Source organism: Triturus cristatus, chromosome 11 (genome assembly GCF_964204655.1).
Source record: "Triturus cristatus chromosome 11, aTriCri1.1, whole genome shotgun sequence".
Taxonomy (NCBI): Eukaryota; Metazoa; Chordata; class Amphibia; order Caudata; family Salamandridae; genus Triturus; species Triturus cristatus.
The window spans coordinates 294,435,990-294,456,850 of NC_140594.1; the positions used below are offsets into that span (position 1 = coordinate 294,435,990).

The window sequence follows — 20,861 nt, forward strand, 5'->3', positions numbered from 1 at the left end:
TCGGGTCGGCCCAAAGGCCTTCGACGACCAGAATCGAAGACTTGTGCAGATGCGTGCCAATTAGGGTTCGCGTTCGAGACAATACCGTCAAAAGGGTAAAGGATTGCGCGTCGAAACAGGAATCGGTAACGGTTCCGAACTGGAGCGCGAGAAACAAATCCGAACCCGATGGCGGAAAAAAAAAATCTGAGGATGGAGCCGATGCCCATGCGCACTACGATCCTAAGGAGGAGTCACATACCTCGTGACTTCCAAAGACTTTCCAGGACAAAAACAAGTGCAAACATCCGGAGCAAACACCAGATGGCGATCTATGCATAGTGTGTAATCTGCAGCTCATATGCCTCAAACCATTATTTTCTGTATTTTTTCCCCTTTTAAAAATAAAAAGACAGAAAACACATCGTTTTCCGTCTGTATTTATCTGTAAAAACAGAAAAGTAGGAGCCTTATTTATAACTCAGCCTACAATTCCAGACTTAAAAATATTTCCTAGACATGCTGGTAAACAGGAAACAAATTCTTCTGAACGATTTGGGTATATCAATGTAACTTACTACAATCCTATTTTCACCTAATAAGAGTAAGGTGTACTCTGGCTGATCAAGAGGATCAGCATGCAACTCCATCACATAACCGAAAAGGTAAAATCAGCTTGGGTAAACAAACTTGGAATGTTGGCAGAACCAGCCATCTCTAAGAAACTGAAAGTATGCACCTGTGGTACACTGACTTTACTTTCCTTTATATTATTTTGTTTATTTAAGGACTCTCAAGGATGGCCAAAAAATATTGTTGAGACATTACTAAAGTCCCCAAAAACGGTAGGATGGCCCTTAGTGGGTTTATCAGCTCTAAACAATCCACAAAAGCCTTAATCACGTGAATTTGTTACACTGATAGCTCTATGTTTTACAAGTGCACAGCAAATAAAGCAGATGTACTATAATGGAAATATAAGCTGAACCATTTGGTTGTACAGTAAGTCTTTCACAAGGGCACTGGGGGAAGACACCCACTGAATTAATGGAGAATAAAGCACAGGAAATTGCAAACCTTTTATATTTAGGAGCATAGCAAGCTCTAAAATATTCATGCATTCTTCAAGTAACTGCAAGAGCCCAGCCTCTTAGACTCAAGGAGCCAAATTGCCACAGATTGAAAGTCCAAGGTTTGGGGTGACATTTAGCCCTTGGTTTAAGTCAGCAAGTCTTAACTACTCCTGGAGAGAGTCTTCTGCATTACAATTGAAGAACCCAAGTTATTCTTTTTGGGCACAAGAATTTGAGGAGCTTAGACAATACATAATTGACAGTATTAAACAAAGCTACTGCCCAGAAAGCTTTCAGTCCCAGGACAAAAATCCTATATTGTGTTCGGCAAATAGAGTTTCTTTATGCAGGATACACCTGAATGTTTGGGCTAGCTACCAACCAAAATGTCAGTGAACGAAATTAACTCACTTAATTCCCTAAAAAGATGCTGAAGCAAGGTTTGTACACACCATAAGAATGTGTACCATCTCCCAAGAAAAGCAAGAAATACAAATAAGAAAACTGCAGTGGATGCAGCAAAAAACCCTCAAATACGCATGGTTGAAAAAAAGCTCAGAAAGTCAAAAATGTCTAACTTTGTAAAATACAATTAAACTAGAGGCAACATTTTCAAAGCTCCGGAAGTGGCACTATTCACAGTGCATCAACAAGAAGTGAATAGAATAGAAGCCTGAACTGATGTAGAACAGGCCAAGTATGGCAGTGTGGAAAATAGGAGGCACTATCAGATACCAAGAGGAATTTCAATTTAGTAACATGAAAGACAGGTGATACTTCAAGGACAACACCTTGATGGACAACACCTTGATAACCTTGAAGTTAAAAGCAAGGCAAGTAGAAGTCCAATGACCTCTTAAATAATTGTAAACATGCAAGAATGCTAAGATTACACTGTAAGCTACACTTTGAAGCATATGGCATGCACAAACTGACATCTCTGCAGAAACCTATCTATTAGTAGAGGTAATTAGGGTCACACTGGCCTATAGGGCAATCAGGCAGGGCCTGAAGGGCTGGGCTGGCAGGTCAGTGTAGGGGCCTGTTGTATTGTCTGTTGGGCCAGTTTGTACTGTCAAGGATCCGGATATTAGCAAACATTGCCTTCAGCAAGCTTTAATCCATGCAGTCAATACCTTGTAAATCACTTATACAGCATGTCTTTAAAATATTTTAAAAAACCGCCTCTACTTGGAAACATGCGCCACTTTCTTAGGTATCAGATTCACTAATGGGGGGCCACTTTTAGTTTGATGTCCGGCCCATTTTCTCTCAGTCTAATTGACAGAAATATTGGATAAGACTTTACAAATTGAAAAACAAAAAAAGGTAGGAAATTAACCTTGTGGAAGAAAACTGCAAAGAACAAAAGTAAATGGAATAAAGAAAATGAATGTCAATGATAAATATAATGCACCATCAAAATAGACTTTCTAGCCACATATTTGAGGCTACCATCATGGCCTTACCTTGACTGGTCCTGAATGTTTGAAGAACTCTGCCATTTCCTCTACAGTCACAGTGTCAGGCAAACCCTGCACATAGATGGTAATGTTCTGCGATTCATCATCAGCCTCTGCATGGGGTCCTAAGGTAAAGTGATAATTTATTGAAAAAAAATCCTTTACAAAGGCAGTGAAGAACATTTTTGGGGGGGGGGGGGGGGGGGGGGGGGGGGGGAAGTCGAGCCTGGGCAGCGCCTGTGATGCTCTGCGAGGCATGCTATATTCAAGTCTATGGGCACTGAACACACCCAGTGATTTCGGTTGGCCTGCCTTTCGAAATGGTCAATAGTATCCATCTGTTCCTGTCTTTGGGCGATTGGTTCCCTCCCACTGGACAACACGGATTGATTCTTTTAGTTGTGCATCTAAAGCCACCTGCTGCCTCCTTGCTCGCACCCCTCCCTCCCAACATTGCTGCCGTTCTTTCCTACCCATGCTTGCTTTCAAAGGAAGTTTCCTTGCACTGCTTTAGTTGGACATCTCTGGCCATCTGTTTCCCCCCCGCTCGCACACCCTCCCTCCTATCATTGTGCTGCCAGTGTTTTATGACGAGACAGTTAAAGTACAAGAAAAAGGCATATTTAAATGACTGTATAAGATAAGTAATATTGCCTGTTATCTATGTTCGGAACCAAATAGTCTGTCATTAAACACCAGACTGAGTTTATTGATGAGAAACTTAAATAAATCCACCAGCACCGTAACAAGTAATAAGTATTTCATAATTTTTTTTTTAAATTTAAACGGAGCTGGCATGGCCTGGGATTGCGAAAGAGTTTAAAGTTTACATCACAGCTAGAAATGCTTTGGCTTTCTTCCGCTTCTGTTGACAGTGCTAAATACTGCTGGTTGAAAAAGGCAGTGACTGGAATAAAAATTATGGATCACGAACCCAGCTGTTCAAGGTTGGGGCTGGCATCCACACCCAAAGAGCATCTGCTCTTGCAAACAGCGCATGGGAACACATGCACAAACTCGATTAACACCATCCTTAATTCCAGACTGAGCGGATTTCACTCTTCAGCAATATTAAAAGCCGCACCCAGGAGCTTTTCAAAATAACAAACGGGTACTTTACTACATGCTGTACCAAATACTACAGAAACACACAACTGATTATTTTATTAAGGTGGGGAGGGCATATCTATTGCATAGGCAAAAAACAATGGCTTCAATAATGCCAATAGCTCCAACTCCAACAAATGCGAGACCTATTGCATTTCTTTTTTTACAGCTACCACTTCAAGAGTCAGAAATATGCCACATAACAGTTAAAGTGTTAGCAATTTACATGACACAATTAGCCTGTAAAGTTGTAGTTATGTTAGTTTGACTTGATATAGCGCACAAATCACCCGAGGGCATCCCGGCGCTGTAGCGGGACAAAATCAGGAAATGGAGAGGGTGATTAAAATAGGCAGGGTTTGAGTTTTTTCCTGAAACGACAGTAATTAGGGCAGGATCGAAGATGAAGGGGGAGCTTGTTCCAGTACACGGGGCGAGATAGGAAAATGCCTTCCCCCCCGCTACATGCGAAACAAATGCGGGGATCCACAACAGGGCTTTAGAGCATGATCTTTAATTGCGGCAAGGAGCATGACTTATTCTTTTCTGAAGATAAAGTGGGCCTTTGCCATTTAAGGCATTATATGTGAGACAGCAGATTTCGAAGTAGGAGCATTTTTGTTATCTGGCAACCAGTGTAGTTCTCTCAGAGGAGCAGAAGAAGTGCCAGAAGGGCACTTCAGGACAAGCCCAGCTGTCGTATTTTGAAAGACCTGAAGCTTAGAAGCACTTCACAGACATCTGCCAGAGGCGCATTGCCATTGTCTAGTCTGCTTATTACGATGGCCTGAACCAGAAGTCTACGGGCAGAGATAGGGAGGTAAGGAAAAATTCTGTGCAATAAGAGTAGATTGTAGTAACGTGCCAGTAGTAGCCATAATGTGCTCCCTTATAGTTAGGGCCTGGTCCAGTTTTATTACCAGATTCTTTACTGCTTGCTTAGGCACGGGAGTGGCACCCAGTTGATGAGGCCACCAAGCATCAGTCCAGATAGAGGAGGCTCTGCCAAGCAGCATAACCTCAGTCTTATCTGCATTTAACTGGAGATAGTTCTCGTTCATCCAGTCTGATATGGCTAGCATGCCTGAAGAGAAACACTTTCCGCCATCAGGTCATGGCCCGGTGTAAACATCAGCTGGGTGTCACCGCATATGAGATTATATCAAAGCCAAAGCGCTCTGCAATCCCAGCCAGAGGAGCAATGTAGAAATTAAACCGGGTCGGGCTCAGACATTAGCCCTGTGGAACACCCTTGTTCAGGTTTCTCTTACGTGAAAAGTTAGGGCCCAGGGTGACTGATATCGGTCGGTCAAAAAAATGGTGGTGCCATTTAAGTGTGATGCCCTGGATGCCGATTTATTGTAGCTTTGCCATCAGCCTCATGAGGGACATAGTATCAAAGGCTGAAGAGAGGTCTAATACAAGTATCACTGGGTTCCCTGCATCCACTACTAGGAGCAGAGAGTCAATCACTGCCACGAGCGCCGTCTCTGTGCTATGGCCTGGGCGAAAGCCAAATTGGGTGGGATCAAGTATATGATTAAATTCGAGATAAGAACTGAATTGTTTATTAATAAGTCCTTCAAGCTGTTTGCCCAGAAGAGATAACCGATCTGGGGCGATAGTTACAAAATGGATTTTCGATCCAGCATAGGTTTCTTTAGAATGGACGTACGGATGCAGCCTTCCACTCTGGTGGAATGGTGCCTGTTTTGACTGAACAATTAAAAATCTCTAAGATCACTGGGGCACAGGGAGTGGCTAACAAGGACATTATCTTAGGTGGACAGATGTCCAGGGAGAGCCAGACTTTGCTGACGCCAATGAACTATGGATTTCTTCCATAGTGAGGGGCTCAAAACAATCTAAAGTATGAGATGTAGTCCTTGACTGATTAGCCTTGAAGGTAGGAATACCTGTGTTTTGATGGGAGACAATGTGAAATTTGGTATAAAATGTGGGAGTTTTTATCCTGGAAGAAATTTGCCAAAGAATTGCAAAAATGTGGGGATTCGGAAATGGACTGAGTGCACGCCTGAAGAGTGATGGACTATATTAAGAAGAGCTTTGGAGGAGTTGCTGTGATTGATAATAAAACTACGCCTAGCCAATTTGATGTTATGGTGGTAACAGGACAGCGCTAGTTTATATAGATCCTTGTCTTGGGGTCCTTTGCTTCTACGCCAGTGCCTCTCTTACACTTCGATTTTTCAATTTTTAACTCTGGTGAGAATCAGGGGGTGTAAGGTCGATGATAGGTGGAACAGTAGTTTTTATGAGGGATGGTAACGTCCAATGCTGCCATTAAAGTAGAGATAAAAGACTTCAATAGCTCCGAAACCTGAATTATTTTGTGGTAAGCTCAAATGAAAAGCTTCCTGGAAAGCTTCAACGGAGTTTATGCCATGGTCTAGAAGTATCACATGACTGTCTACTATTCCTTGTTTTAAACAGCGGGTGAGGGGGACTGAACATCAAAAGGAATTAGATGATCAGTCCACGTGAGAGGTAGTGGTGTCTTACACTTCAAACGTTCAAAGTTGGACAATAATAAATTTAGTGAATGGCCAGCTATATGTGTGGGACCTCTGATTCTGTGGGAGAGCCCTAAGGTCTCTAGGTCTGCTAATAGCTTTATTACCTCCGGGTTGGTAAAGTCCTACCCGTGATAATTAAAATCGCCTAAGATAAGAAATTTATTTGAGGCAAGGACATACATATCAATCTGTTCCACCAACTGTTGACTAAAATTAGCTTTAGACCCAAGGGGGCGGTAGATCAAAGCTCCGTTCCAGCCATCAGTTGCGGAGACTTATCATAACAAGCATTTGCAATGCAATAGGTCTCGCAGTTACTGGAGTTTAAGCTATTGGTATTGTAAATTACAATGCCCTTTATTCACGATTTTAAAACGAAAACAAAAATAAAAGGCATTGTTATTTGCAATGGTAATAGCTCAAACTCTCGTAAAAGCGAGACCTATTGCATTGCAAATGCTGCTTACTTTTTTCTTGCCCGTTTACAATAAGCAATAAAAGAAAAATCTATCACACCAGCTGGTGAAGGCCAGGCCTACTGGCTTTGTGAATGCGTGTTTATAATGCGACAAGTGATGTGAGGGCGCTTTGAAATGAATTTCTTGCTACCATGATCAGGCAAGGTCGTTGGCAAACTCAGACAGAACTTGCTTTTACTAGGGTCATACCAGTAAACCGGCAGATACCATATAGAAAATAGAGACCAGAGGCTAAAACCTTGCACCCAACTGACCACAATAGCACTTTGCATCGCACGGCTCGTATAACTAGCATTAAGCTTTGGCATATAAATAGGTCAAGCCAAACCTAAAAACGAATAGTTTCTTACCCGGTGTAGTTTTGCAGCTTGAAGATCTTTCTGGATTCACTATGCTGTGCATTATTCCGCGATCTGGTGGTTGGGTCCGGATTCGTAGTCTTTTTTTTTTGTAGCCCAGGTGGGCCACCATGTGGTGTACCTCTTGTGACGTCTGCGTGCTTCCTGCGGAAGTCCCACCTTTGGAGCGCCATCTTCGGGTTCTTTTTTCCCTTCCTTTCTCTTTTTTTTTTGTTTTAAACCCTAGGCGTTTTAGTAATTTCCCTTTTAAATATCCTTTCAGTATTCTCTTGTTATTTCAGTCTTTCTCCTTCCACCTTTTTCTCCTGCCTCATCGTCCTGGCGGAGGTGGGTGGGTTCGCTAGTGAATCCAGAAAGATCTTCAAGCTGCAAAACTACACCGACCGGTAAGAAACTATTCGTTTTGCAGCGTGAATCTTTCTGGATTCACTATGCTGTGCATAGATTTTGTAGCGGTTTCTTAGCTCTGTGGCGGCTGGGTGGAAGATGAGCGTTGGTCGTTGAATATGTTGGAGCACCTTCTGTCCTACTTGTGCTTCCTTGTTCATCTGTATATCCACGCAGTAGTGCTTGGTGAACGTGTGCACCGAAGCCCATGTTGCCGCCAGGCATATGTCTTGAATGGGCGTATTTGCCAGAAAGGCAATTGTTGCTCCCTTCTTCCTTGTGGAGTGGGCCCGTGGCCCCTCCGATAGTTCTTGCCCCGCCTGTTTGTGGCAGAATTGTATTGTTAGTACAATCCATCGTGCGATGGTGCCTTTTGTCACTGGTCTACCCAGGAAGCTCGTTGCGAAGGACACAAAAAACTGCTTGGTTTTCCTGTGTTCTTTGGCTCTCTCGATGTAGTGCATCACCGCCCTTCTAGCGTCTAGAGTGTGTAGTGCCCTTTCTGCGCTTGTTGCTGGGTTCTGAAAGAAACTTGGTATTTGAATTGTCTGATTTATATGGAATGCAGACACCACCTTTGGCATGAAGTGTGGGTCCGTTCTCATTACGACTCTGTCCTTGTATATCTGGACGTAGGGCTCTTGCAGCGTAAGCGCTTGCAGCTAGCTTACTCTGCGCAGTGAGGTTGCCACCAGAAAGGCTGTCTTCATTGTTAGCATTTGAAGGAAGGCCTTGTGAATGGGCTCAAAGGGCGCCTTCATAAGTTCCGTAAGGACTATGTTGAGGTTCCATGCCGGAGGCGGCATCCTCTTTGGTGGTGCTATTCTTTTTGCCCCTTCCAAGAATCTCTTTACTACTCGTGACTTAATGGAACTCCCTCCTGTCTCACCCCGTGTGTAAGCTACGATCGCCGCTAGGTGGACCCTCAGCGAGGATGAGCATAGCTTAGCCTTTAGTAGGTGTGTGAGGTATCTAAGCACCGTTGATTCCCTCGTCAATTTATTTTGCAGTTTATTTTTGCTGCACCACATTGTGAACCTTTTCCACTTTTCCCCATAACATTTTCGTGTTGTTGGTCTCCTTGCCTCCTGCAGCACTCGCATAGTGCTTTGAGGTAGTTTAAGGTGTGAGAACTCTGTCTTCAGGAGCCAAGCTGCCAGTCCGAGGCTCTCTGGCTCTGGGTGTAGAACCTCTCCGTTCTGCATGGAGAGCAAGTCCTTTCTTTTTGCGAATTTGTGTGGAGGTCCCTGTGCCATTTCCACTATTTGTGAGTACCAGGTCTGTCTTGCCCACTGTGGTGCCACCAGGATCATTGTCATGTTGCTGGTCTTGCACTTCTTGAGTACCCTGTGTATCAGTGGTATTGGTGGAAAAGCGTATGCAAATGTTCTTGACCAACTTATCCATAGGGCATTTCCCTGGGATTGTTTTTCTGGTTGTCTGGATGCGAAGTTTCGGCATTTTGCATTCAGGTGTGTTGCAAACAGGTCTATTGTCTGTGTACCCCACCTTTTGAATAGCCTTTGCGTTTCCTGTCCATTGAGCTCCCACTCGTGGGATGCGGAGGTCTGCCTGCTGAGCCAATCGGCTTCCACATTGTCCTTTCCTGGTAGGTGTATGGCCAGCCGGTCTATTTTGAGTAGGATGGCCCATCTCCAAATCTCTTGTGCCAGAGTTGAAAGGGGGAATGATTGTGTTCCTCCCTGCTTGTTGATGTAGAACATTGTGGTGGTATTGTCCGTCTGTATCAACACTTTTTGGTTGTATAGCTGCCTCTGGAAGGCCTTCAGGGCTAGCAGTACGGTCTTCAATTCCAGGTAGTTGATGTGTCTGACCGCATCTGCTAGAGTCCACAGACCCCTCACTCTGAGCTTGTTCATGTGCGCTCCCCATCCTATCTGGGATGCGTCTGTGGTGATGGTCACAGTTGGGCTTGGTGGTGTCAAGCGCTTTCCTATAGTTACGTTCTCCCTGTTCCACCATGCTATCTCCTCTTGCACTGCGTGCGTAACATCCACTAGATCCTCCAAATTTCCGCTTGCCTGTGACCATTGCTGTTGCAGCCATTCCTGGAATGGTCTCATGTGAAGCCGTACATTGGGGACTAAGTGGATGCATGACGCCATCAGCCCCATGATCTTGCTCGCTGTTCTCACGGTCAGAGCTTGCCCCTTCTGGTAGAGGCGTGTCACCTTCAGCAGGGCTATTGTTCTCTAGTCGCTGGGCATCACCGTTCTATGGTGTTGATCTGTGCCCCCAGGAATATCTTCACCTGCTCTGGTTTCATTGATTTCCCCCAGTGTATTGAGAACCCCAGGTTTGTTAGTGTCCTTGTGACCTGCTGTGCGTGTTCCTCGCATTTTTCGCGTGAACTTGCTTTTATTAGCCAGTCGTCGAGGTAAGGATACAAATGAATCCCTTCCATCCGCAGGTACGCTGCTACTGCTGCAAGGCATTTTGTGAAAACCCTTGGTGCGGACTTCAGCCCGAATGCCAGGGTTGTGAATTGGTAGTGATCTTTGTTGATTGTGAACCTTAACAGTTTTTTGTGCTGCCTGTTCATTGGGATGTGCAGGTAGGAGTCTTTGAGATCCACTGTGGACATGAAGTCCCCGTCTCCCATCTGTGGGAGTAGTTCTTGTAGGGATGTCATTTTGAATTTTTGCGTCCTTACATACTTGTTTAGGAACCGTAGATCCAGGATGGGTCTTAGTGTCTCGTCCACCTTTGGTACCAGGAAGTAGTTTGAGTACAATCCTTTGTTCCTCTCCCTGAAAGGTACTGGTTCTACGGCTTCCTTTTGGAGCAGCTGTAGTGCCTCCTCTGCGAGGTGTGCTAGCTCCTGTCTTGAGTGCTCCCTTCTTTTTGGTTCCCTGTTTGGAGGGCTCCTTTCCAACTCTATGCAGTATCCGTACTGAATGATGTTGAGTATCAATTAGTCTGTAGTTATTTTTTGCCATTCCCGAAGGAAAAGCCTCAGTCTTCCGCCTACTGGTGTTGCATGCTCGTAGGCGTTTGGTTTGTGTACCCTCTCCATTTTGTTCTTTTTGTGCTCCACCCTCGGAGGTATATTGTGGGTGAGCCATCTTCTCCGTGCGAAGTCACTTTGAGGTGGGTTGGTCTCCCCCTCTTATTTGTCCTCGTCCGTTCCCCCTACCGCAAAAGGACTGGCCGCTAGGCTGGTACTGGCAGTTTTGTTTCTGCTGCCCCAGTTGGCCGTGGCTCTCTCCTTGCTGGCCTTGCTGGAAACTTTGGTGTGACGTTCCCGGCTGGTTACCTCCCCTTCCGTAAGGTCTCCGAGTCAGGGTACCTCTTCGCATCCCCCTGAATTGCAGGGCCCCCATGGACCTTGCCGTCTCATTCTCTTTTTTGAGTTGGGTGAGCTTCTCATCCACCGGTGCCCCGAACAGTGTCTCTCCATTGAAAGGGGTATTCAGTATATTATTCTAGACCTCTTGTTTGAATCCTGAAATTCTGAGCCAGGCCTGCCCCCTTTCAGTGATTCCTATCGCCATCAGTCTGCTTGATGTCTCTGCCCTGTCCAATGCAGTCTTAAGGCATGAGTTAGCTATATTCTTCCCCTCTTCCACTAGATGGGAAGCCCTTTGTTGGTATTGTTCGGGAAGATGTTTGATTAGGTCCCCCATCTCGTCCCAATGTTGGTACTGGTGCCTGTTCAGTAGCGCATTTGAGTTCGCCATGCGCCAGTGCATTGCGGCGTTCCTCTCTATTTTCCTTCCAGTGAAGTCCATCCTTCTGCTCTCCTTGTCAGGAGGTGGCCCCGAGGTCGCCGGGACATTGGCCCTTTTTCTGGCCGTGGATGCAATAATGGAGTCAGCAGTGACAGATCCCTTGATATATGGAGGGTCCTGTGAGGAGTGTTTGTATTTCTTTTCTGTTCTGGGCGGGATGGATCGGCATGTTGCTGGGTCCTTGAACGCCTCTTTCCCTTGGTTCATCACACTTTGGAGCATGGGGAGGAACTGGCTCCTAGTTTGGATTGGTAGCAGTGTTTCGAGTAGAAAATCTGCTTTTGGTTTCTCCTCCTCTAGTTTCACGCCAAAGGCTGCAGCCGCGCTTTTGACGACCATGTTGTACGCCCCAATATCATCTGGCGGCGAAGGCCTCAAGGATATGTCTATACGGGCTCTTCTGGGTTTTCGGCGTCGAGGTCCTGCCATTCCAGCTCTTGCGTCGTAGACTGTGCCGAGCCGTAGATCGACTGCTCCTCCTCTTCTTCTTCTCCCTCATAATAGATATCTTCTTCCCCTTCTTTGGGAGCTTTCGACTGCTCTTCGGCGTCGAACTCTTCCTGCTCCTCGACTTCGATGAGAACTGTCACCTTTTCGTTGGGATTGTGAATCTCTTCATCTTTTCATCAAACTCCTTCCTCTGAAGGATGCTCTCCATCTCCGCCTCGAGCCTTCTCTTTTTCTTCTCCATTTCGGAGGCATGTTCGGCGTCGAGCGCTGGTCTTTTTGACGGAGCTTGCGTAGACGCGGCCTTGACTTTCGAAGTCGAACGCCCCACCTCGTGGGCCTGTTTCGACGAACCTTGTTTTTCGGAGGTCTTCGGGACCTGGGAGTCCTTCTCGAAGGATCCGCTGGGCCTATCGTCCTTGGATCTTCTCGCAGTCGTCGAAATTTTTCGGCGCCGGTGTTCCTTTCGAGGACTTGGATTCTGGTTTTTTCGAGTCAGTGTCTGGTTTTCGGGGCCCTTTCGGGGGTTTTGTGCTAGACGTCTCTACCTTGTGAGACGTTTTCTTATCGTTCTCTGCGACCGTGAAGTCATCAGGTCCCTCGGCGATGTTGTCTTAATCGTCGGTAGAGCCCAGGTCGTACAGAGACGGGGCCTTACCCTTGCCTTCCATGTTGAAGTTGACTCTCCTCTGCCTCTCTCACCCGAAGGGTCTTCGGCGTGAAGGCGGAGCAGGCGTTGCAGTCCTTGCTCTCGTGGTCGATAGGCAGGCAAAGGTTGCAGACCGGATGTTTGTCCTTACGCGCGTATTTGTGGTGGCAGTTACGGCAGAATTTAAAAGGTGTTTTGTCCATTCCTGCGCTCAAAGTTCCTGAGTGCGCATTCTCAGTTGGACGTCGAAGATTGAGGTTCTCTTCCTTCTTCGTCGTCCCGGCTTTATGTTCTTCCTCTCTGTAGTCTTTGCTTTATTTTCCTTCGATGAAACTCGTGCTCTTCTTTCTTCTATCAAACTCTGGAGCTTCTCGTTGACGATCCAGACCCAACAGCGGAAAAATAGTCTGAAGATGGCGCCCCAAAAGTGGGACTTCCGCAAGAAGCACGCCGACGTCACGAGAGGTACACCAAATGGTGGGATGTCGACGCCCACCTGGGCTACAAAAATAAAAAATAAAACGGACTACGAATCCGGACCCAACCACCAGATCGCGGAATAATGCACAGCATAGTGAATCCAGAAAGATTCACGCTGCAAAACTACTGGAATTCTTCAGCTAGCTATGTTGGTTTCTCGCTCCCTAGCGCCCCCAATGCACCCGCCCCGACCACACACATCACATCAGGCACTGTGTATGACAACGCTGGGGTTACCACTGAAGCTACAAACAATACACCAGTTGTGTGACCATTTGAATGTGAATGAAGGCGATGCGTGCATTTTCCCAGATAAAATTACCATTTTCAATATGTTTAACTTCAACGGCACACACGTTTATTATGTATGGATCCGATGCAGGAATATCTGTAAACTGACAATGCTGTTGCAGTTTTGATGATGTAGTATCTTGGGCGGTGCCACTGATGAGGTGATCTGTGACATCATATGTGAGCTCGAGTCTTGCATTCCGGGAGTAATATTTGAGCAATTTCAGAAGATTTAAGTTGTGGTCTTAAACTGGAGACGTGTAATGCTTTATTCTGAAACGTTAGTGAAAACCATAAATTTCCCTAACAAAAATCTCGCCCATGACTTTGATACACCCGAGAACTTCAATTATACAACGTAAAGTCACAATTTCATAGTGACACTTAAACACACCCAACATGCAGACGACTCGATGAAACTGTTCAGAAACTTTAATGAACAAATATTTTCTCAGTCTAACCGATTTTTTCAACGTAATCTGTAAATTTCCAAACTCATCCATACACCCACCAACAATGACACTGCTGGCAACTCACAGCAATAAGAACCTAGCCACGGCGTTGTTATGCAGTCACTCACAGCATCGCCTGTAGTCTGTATTGAAGTGCTCCTATTCCTGTCAGGTGGGTAAATAACGTGGTAGTTGTATCCCTGGCATTGACACAAAGATTATCAAAAAGTACATGGCTTTGCCACTGGGGGTATAACCCCATGGTTTGAATGGGCCGGTACCCTAGAGCACTGAGTACCTACACCCCTCTAACTTGCAAGGGAGAGAACCAGCACTTCTCAGCAGAGGTTCAGTTCTTTTAATTGGAGTACCTCCGCTTGTCTGTAGCAAACTGGCAGTCTGGGCTAGTGAGTAGCTGTGCTTTTATATTTATATTTCCAACACTGTATACATCCTGCACGTCTAGATAGTGCTTGAAATGAAAAAATGGAAGTGCAGGTACCTCGTACCTCCTTGTTTCTGAGAAGTGTCGGCACTCTTCAAGTAAAAGTATTACGTTCCTCTTAAGTGTCGGTACGCTCACTTTCAAAATAAAAAATGTGCCGGTACCCCAAACTAGACAGTACCGGCCCAGTTAAAGTACTGCGTCTAGCGCTGAACAGGCTCCAGGTTGCTGCTGCTTTCTGGTCAAAACCTGCCGTTTCAACTTCATTGCGAATTACATTTGATTTCCAGCCATCAGACCATAGGACAGGGAAGGAAAGCAGAGACCGCGCTTCACCCTTGCTCAGAACCGCATGCCCAAGAAACCACAGCTCATCTCCTGACTTCAACCAAACATGCCCGATCCCAGGTTACGATTTCAGATAAATACGCTAGCGCCTCTTCGTGACCAATTTTCCCCTTACTATATTTTACAGGAAATATTTTGTTACCATTTAAAATCGTGCTTGAAGTCCATGAAAGCCGCGTTCCCGTGAGAGAAATGACCCAAAGCAGCGTGTACTGGTCAGCACATGGGGTCCAAGCTGCCGCAGTATGGAAAGCATTTCCTCTCCACAGCTTTTCTTCCAAGCCATCTGTGCTCAGTGTCTCGGATGTCCGTTGTCAGATAGCGCCATAACGCCTTTGGTATGAACTGTATGCCTTTTCTGGTATTACTAGAATGGTGAATTTGTCTACACTATGTGAGAGGGGATTGGTCTGAGGCACCGTTGGCGGCAGGCATTCGATCAAAGTTTGGTATTTGTGATTTGTAAATAAATACGGTCATAGTTCTCACCGACCTGGTGTGTCCCCAGTGAAGGGAATTATGGTCCACTGTTCTGTAACAAGCTGAGAAAATTCCAAATAGCGTGCCTTGTGACATCTTAGATGGGTCTTACACTGATAGTGTCGTCTAACACCATGTCTGAATTGCTAATTTTGATTCCTATAATACGATCACCTTGCGCAGAGAATGCTTCCTGAAAAGCGCAAGCAAGTCTGAGCAGGGTGGGCGGGGCCTAACACCGACAGGGTGGGCACCAACCCCCAGGCCCCGGACACAGAAGCAACGACAATAGATCTCGCCGAGGCAAAGCAGCGCATGCGCTGCATTCGCAGGCAAGACCTAAAAATGCCTAGCTCCATAGTCTCGGAAATAATGGTTGAAGTCCATGTCACATTGAAAGTGTTTTTAAAACCTATGGCAATCCCACCACCCATTTTCAAGGCTCTACATCAAGTTTAATAATTTTATAATTATCTGGAATAGCTAGCGTGATAGTTGCATGCTTAGTGGGATTTAAACATGTTTCTGTTAAAAAAGGAATATGCTACTTACCAGTATGCATCTGTTCTTGGCATGTAGAGCTGCAGATCTATACACTGTGCATAGATCGCCATCTGGTGTTGGGCCCGGATGTTTGCAGTTTGTTTTTCTTCTTGGACAATGTTTGGAAGTCACGAGTTCGGTGACTCCTCCTTCGGTCCGTACTGCGCATGGGCTTCGGCTCCATCCTCAGATTGTTTTTCGCCAGCAGGGAAAAGATGGAGCGTAGTGATAATAGTAAAGAAACCCATGTGTGTTGTATCTAAATAAGATAGAACTGGAACGGATACAGGTAGCCGGGGAGGCGGGTATAGATCTGCAGCTCTACATGCCAAGAACAGAAGCATACTGGTAAGTAGCATATTCCGTTCGAGGCATATGAGCTGCAGATTATACACTGTGCATAGATTATATAGCAGTACCCAACCCTAGCGGCGACCACCGGTATCCGTTGCAGTGGTTTGAAATAGTGTCTTTAATACAGCCTGGCCCACACTAGCTTGTTGTTTGGCGTGCACATCTACAGAGTAATGTTTTGTGAAGGTGTGCGGTGTTGACCATGTGGCTGCTTTGCAGATGTCATCTAAGGGTATGTTCCCTAGAAAAGCCATAGAAGCCCCTATCTTTCTTGTAGAGTGGGCTTTAGGTGGAACAGATAATGCTCTTTGCTTTATGATAGCAAATTTGTATGCACTTTACAATCCACTTAGCTATCCCTGATTTTGAGATGGGGTTGCCTTTATGCGGTGGAGAGAAGGAGACAAACAATTGTTTAGTCTTCCTGAAGGGTTGCGTTCTTTGTATGTAGTAAAGTAAAGCCCTTTTAACATCCAGTGTATGTAGAGCCCTTTCCGCAACAGATTGAGGTTGCGAGAAAAAAAACGGTAATTCCACCGATTGATTGAGATGGAAGGGGGAAATGACCTTGGGCAGAAATTTTGGATTTGTGCGAAGTATCACCTTGCTGTGATGTATCTGTAGAAAGGGTTCTTGTATAGTAAACGCTTGTATTTCACTAACCCTTCTAAGGGAAGTGATAGCTACGAGGAAAGCGGTTTTCCAAGTAAGGAACTGCAGCTCACATTTATGCATTGGTTCGAAAGGCGGACCCATCAGCCTTGTAAGAACTACGTTTAGATTCCACACAGGTGAGGGTGGTGCCCTGGGCGGAATTACTCTTTTAAGGCCTTCCATGAAAGCTTTAATAGCAGGCACTCTGAAAAGTGATAAATGCTGTCTGTTTTGCAGGTAAGCAGCAATTGCTGCTAGGTGTAGACGGATGGATGAGTATGCCAGGTTACACCTTTGTAGATGGAGCAGGTAGCATATGATGTGCTGTATGGATACATCTAAAGGGTTGATTGTATTGTTACGGCAGTAAACAACAAATCTCTTCCACTTTGCGGCATAGCATGCTCGAGTGGTAGGACGTCTGACTTCCCTGATAATGTTCATGCAATCAGGGGGAAGATTAAGGTATCCAAATTCTAAGATTTTAGGAGCCAGATCGCAAGGTTGAGCTGAGCTGGGTCCGGGTGTCTGATTTCTCCATGGTTCTGGGTTAGGAGGCATGGGGACAGGTGCAGTTTTTGGTGTGGTACCACTGAGCTGTAGTCGTGTGGTGTACCACAGCTGCCTGGCCCATGTTGGAGCTACCAGAATGAGTGTGAGGGAGTGCTGTTGTAGCTTCCTTACCACTAATGGAATTAGCGGGAGAGGTGGAAAGGCGTATGCAAATTTGCCTGACCAGTTCATCCATATCGCATTGCCTTTGGACAATGGGTGTGGGTATCTGGCGGCGAAGTTTGGGCATTTTTTGTTTTCGTGGGTGACGAAGAGGTCTATCTGAGGATGTCCCCACTTGTGAAAGAATGGGTGAAGAACTTGTGGATGCAGTTCCCATTCGTGCATTTGCTGCGTTTGTCTGCTGAGCAGATCTGCCATGGTGTTTTGCATCCCTGGGACGTGTTGTGCCAGGAGAAAGATTTTTTTGTGGAATTGCCCATCTCCATATGCTCTGTGCTAACCAAGAGAGCTGGGGAGAGTGTGTCCCCCCTTGTTTTTGAATGTGGTACATTGCAGTCATATTGTCTGTGCGAATGAGGACTGCTTTGGCTGAGATTTGTTTCTGAAACGATTTCAGGGCTAGAAAGATCGCCAATAACTCCAGATGGTTGATGTGGATGGTTGATGTGGAGTAACTTTTGTTGTGGCGTCCATATACCTTGCACTGTGAGGTGTAATAGGTGCGCTACCCAGCCGGAGAGCGATGCGTCCGTTGTTAGAATCACCTGAGGAACCGGGTCCAGGAACGGTCGCCCTTTGGAAAGGTTTGTGGTGTTCCACCACTGCAGAGAGCGATGGGTGCGACCGTCCACCAACACCAGATCCGTCAGCTGCCCCTGGGCCTGGTTCCACTGGCGTGCTAGGCACTCTTGGAGTGGACGCATGTGGAGTCTTGCATGAGGCACTATGAAGATGCAAGATGCCATCATCCCTATTAGCTTCATAAACTCTTGCTGGGAGAGAGTGCCGAAGAATGAATCTTTGGCGAAAGTCTTGTATGCTTGAGATTCTGGCTGAATTGGGATAGGCTATAGCTTTTGAGGTGTCTATAGTGGCACCGAGGTATTGCTTTGTGTGAGACGGTATCAGCTGGAACTTTGTGGTTCACCGTGAAACCTAGCTGGAGGAGTAGTTGGATGGTAGCGTTTGTATGTTGCACACACTGGTTGTAGGACGCGGCTTTTATTAGCCAGGCGTCCAAGTAAGGGAAGACGTGAATGTGTTGTCTTCTGAGGTATGCCGCCACTACTGCTAGGCATTTGGTAAACACTCTTGGTGCGGTTGTGACCCCGAAGAGGAGAACCTTGAACTGATAATGTTGGCCGTCCACCACAAATCTGAGGTACTTTCTGTGAGAAGGGTGTATTGGAATATGAAAATATGCATCTTTCAAGTCCAGTGTAGTGATAAAGTCGTCCTGGCAGAGGAGTGGGAGAACTTGTTGGAGAGTTACCATGTGAAAATGGTCTGAATGTATGTATGCATTTAGAGGCCGGAGGTCTAGAATGGGTCGTAGGGTCTCGTCTCTCTTCGGTATCAGAAAGTACAGAGTAGACCCCTAAATTTTGCTGATTGACGGGGACCTGCTCTATAGCTTGTTTTTGCAGGAGGGAGAGTACCTCTTGTTTCAGCAGTGTGGTATGTTCTTGTGACATTGTACGGTGCCTGGGTGGAATATTTGGGGGGGGGTAGATGTTAGTTCGAGACAGTACCCTGACCGGATAATTTGGGTCACCCATTTGTCTGATGTTATGGTCTCCCAGGTTTGAAAAAAGTCTTGTAGTCTGCCCCCGACTGGAGTGGAATGGTCTGGGGGGAGCGGGGGAAAGTCATTGTGTGGGCGGTGTGGCAGAACAAGTGGTGTTGATCTTGCCTCTGCCTTTATTATTGTTCCCTCTATATCCACCTCTTTGATAGCCCTTTGTGAAGGTAGTCTGAGGAGGGGACTTGTAGGACGTAGAGGCGTTATCGGCAGAGTAACCCCTGCCAGTGCCTCGAAAGGAGGAACGGCGAAAGGAGCGTCTAGGAGTGTGGGATTGTAATGCCCCCATAGACTTCGCCGTATCTGTATCCTTCATTTTTTCCAGGGCTTCGTCTACTTTTGGGCCAAATATGTGTTGTTGGTCAAAAGGGTGGTTCAGTATAGATGCTTGGAACTCCGGCTTAAAGCCTGAGATTCTGAGCCAGGCGTGGCGGCGAAGCAGAACACAGGTGTTAATAGCCCTGGAAGCTGTGTCTGCTGCGTCAAGGGCACATTTAATAGAGGTGTTGGTAATGATCTTTCCCTCTTGTATCAGTTCATGAGCCTTATTTTTATATTTCTCTGGGAGATGTTGCAGGATAGCCTCCAGCTCATCATAGTGCGCTCTCTCGTACCGTGCCAGCAGCGCTTGCGTGTTGGCGATGCGCCACATATTGGCAGCTTGCGAGGCAGTGCGTTTGCCTGAGGCATCTAAGAGCTTGGACTCCTTATCGGGTGGTGGAGCCTCACCCGATGACTGAGAATTGGATCGCTTCCTAGCTGTGGATACCACTAATGAGTCTAAGGGCGCAGGTCCTTAAAGATAGGCAGGATCTGTGGGGGCTGCCTTATATTTCTTCTCTATTCTGGGGTTTAAGACCCTAGTCCTGACTGGGTCTTTGAAAACCTCTGCCGCATGTTTGGTCACCCCTTTAAGCATGGGTAACATGGCAGTAGATTTATCTGCGATGTCAAAAGTGTCAAGTAGGAAGTCTTCCTCAACTGGATCACTGTGTATCTCCACCCCATGATAATGTGCCGCCCGTTGTAACAAGTGGTGGAACCCCAGGGAGTCCTCTGGTGGAGATGGCCTGGATGGATAAAGATCATCCTGAGGCACATCTGAGACGTCTGGATTATGATAATCCTCCCATGAGTCTGGTGTTCCCGGAGGAGTGGGGTCCTGTAGGGCATCTGTTGGATCACAGTAGGGATCCCCTTGGTCATCAGGGTCTTGAGACTGGGTTGGAGAGCGATGAGGCAAGGGTGGAGAAGGCTGAGATGGGGCAGGTGGAGGAGGTGGAGGTGGTGGGGAGGGTACTCTGAAGGGGGATGTGGCAGAGTCCTTCCGTTTTGGCGGTGGAGGAGGAGCTGGCTTGTCTAAATGTCTTTTCTTTGAAGACAAAGTCAAATGTCCAGTCTTTGGATCCTTTGGTAAAGTCTTTTGTCGAGGATCTGGCGTGAAGAGCTCCTCCGGCACCGATTCATCTGTCGGTGCCGATGATGTCGGGGCCGACTGCTTCTTCGGTTTATCTGGGACATGCTTTTTTGGGGCCTCCGATTTTTTGTTCGGTGCCGAAGCAGGCTTCGGCACGGAAGCGTCGGTGCCGAGGGATTTATGTCTGGTTGGCACTGAGAGGCCAGGTTTCGACACCGATGGCTTCGGAACGGAGCTTGGTGTGGTTTTCTTCGGCGCCGAAGGGTGTTTTTCGGCGCCGCTAGCAGGCTGGCTCGAGCCCGAGCCGCTGGGAGACTTGTGATGCCTCTTCACCGGGCCCGAAGGTGGGGTGATGGAAGCGGTATGTTTGGTTTTGCCTAGGCCCGGAGGCGAAGGTGTAACCAGAGTCTCTTTCGGTGCGGGAGTGGGAGGGGGTAGAGTACTCACGACCCTCTGCGCCGGTGTGATCTCCTACACGTCGGAGTCGTCGGCCTCGGAAGAGCTGACGAGGTAGTCTTCCTGTTCGGTGTGCTGCTGTCCCGAAGCTCCGATGTCTTGTCCGAAGATGTCAGGTGGAGCCGAGGTCGATGAGTGCGCCATGGTGCGTCGAGCGCGTAGATCCCGAATAGTCTTTTTCGATCGAAAAGACTTGCAGGCGGGGCAGTCTCGGGCCTCTTGTTCGGGAGAGAGGCAGAGGTTGCACACCTGATGTAGATCGGTGTGGGGAAATTTAGACCCACATTTTGGGCACTTCTTAAAGGGAGTCCTTTCCATCGGCCGAGACAGGCCCGAAGGCCGATGCCTGGAATCGAGGAAGTGCCGAAGAGAGAGATAAAGAAGATGATTCT

General features: G+C 46.7%; 1 protein-coding gene across 2 annotated transcripts in view; it reads right to left on the reverse strand.

Moving 5' to 3' along the window:
- The window catches only part of EWSR1 (EWS RNA binding protein 1), a 510,501-nt gene that overhangs the window by 208,965 nt on the left and 280,675 nt on the right, over positions 1-20,861 (reverse strand). For both annotated transcript variants that reach the window (XM_085634473.1, XM_085634474.1), the window contains exon 11: positions 2,522-2,640. In XM_085634473.1, coding sequence (XP_085490599.1) covers positions 2,522-2,640 — 119 coding nt within the window. The remainder of the gene's footprint in view (positions 1-2,521; positions 2,641-20,861) is intronic.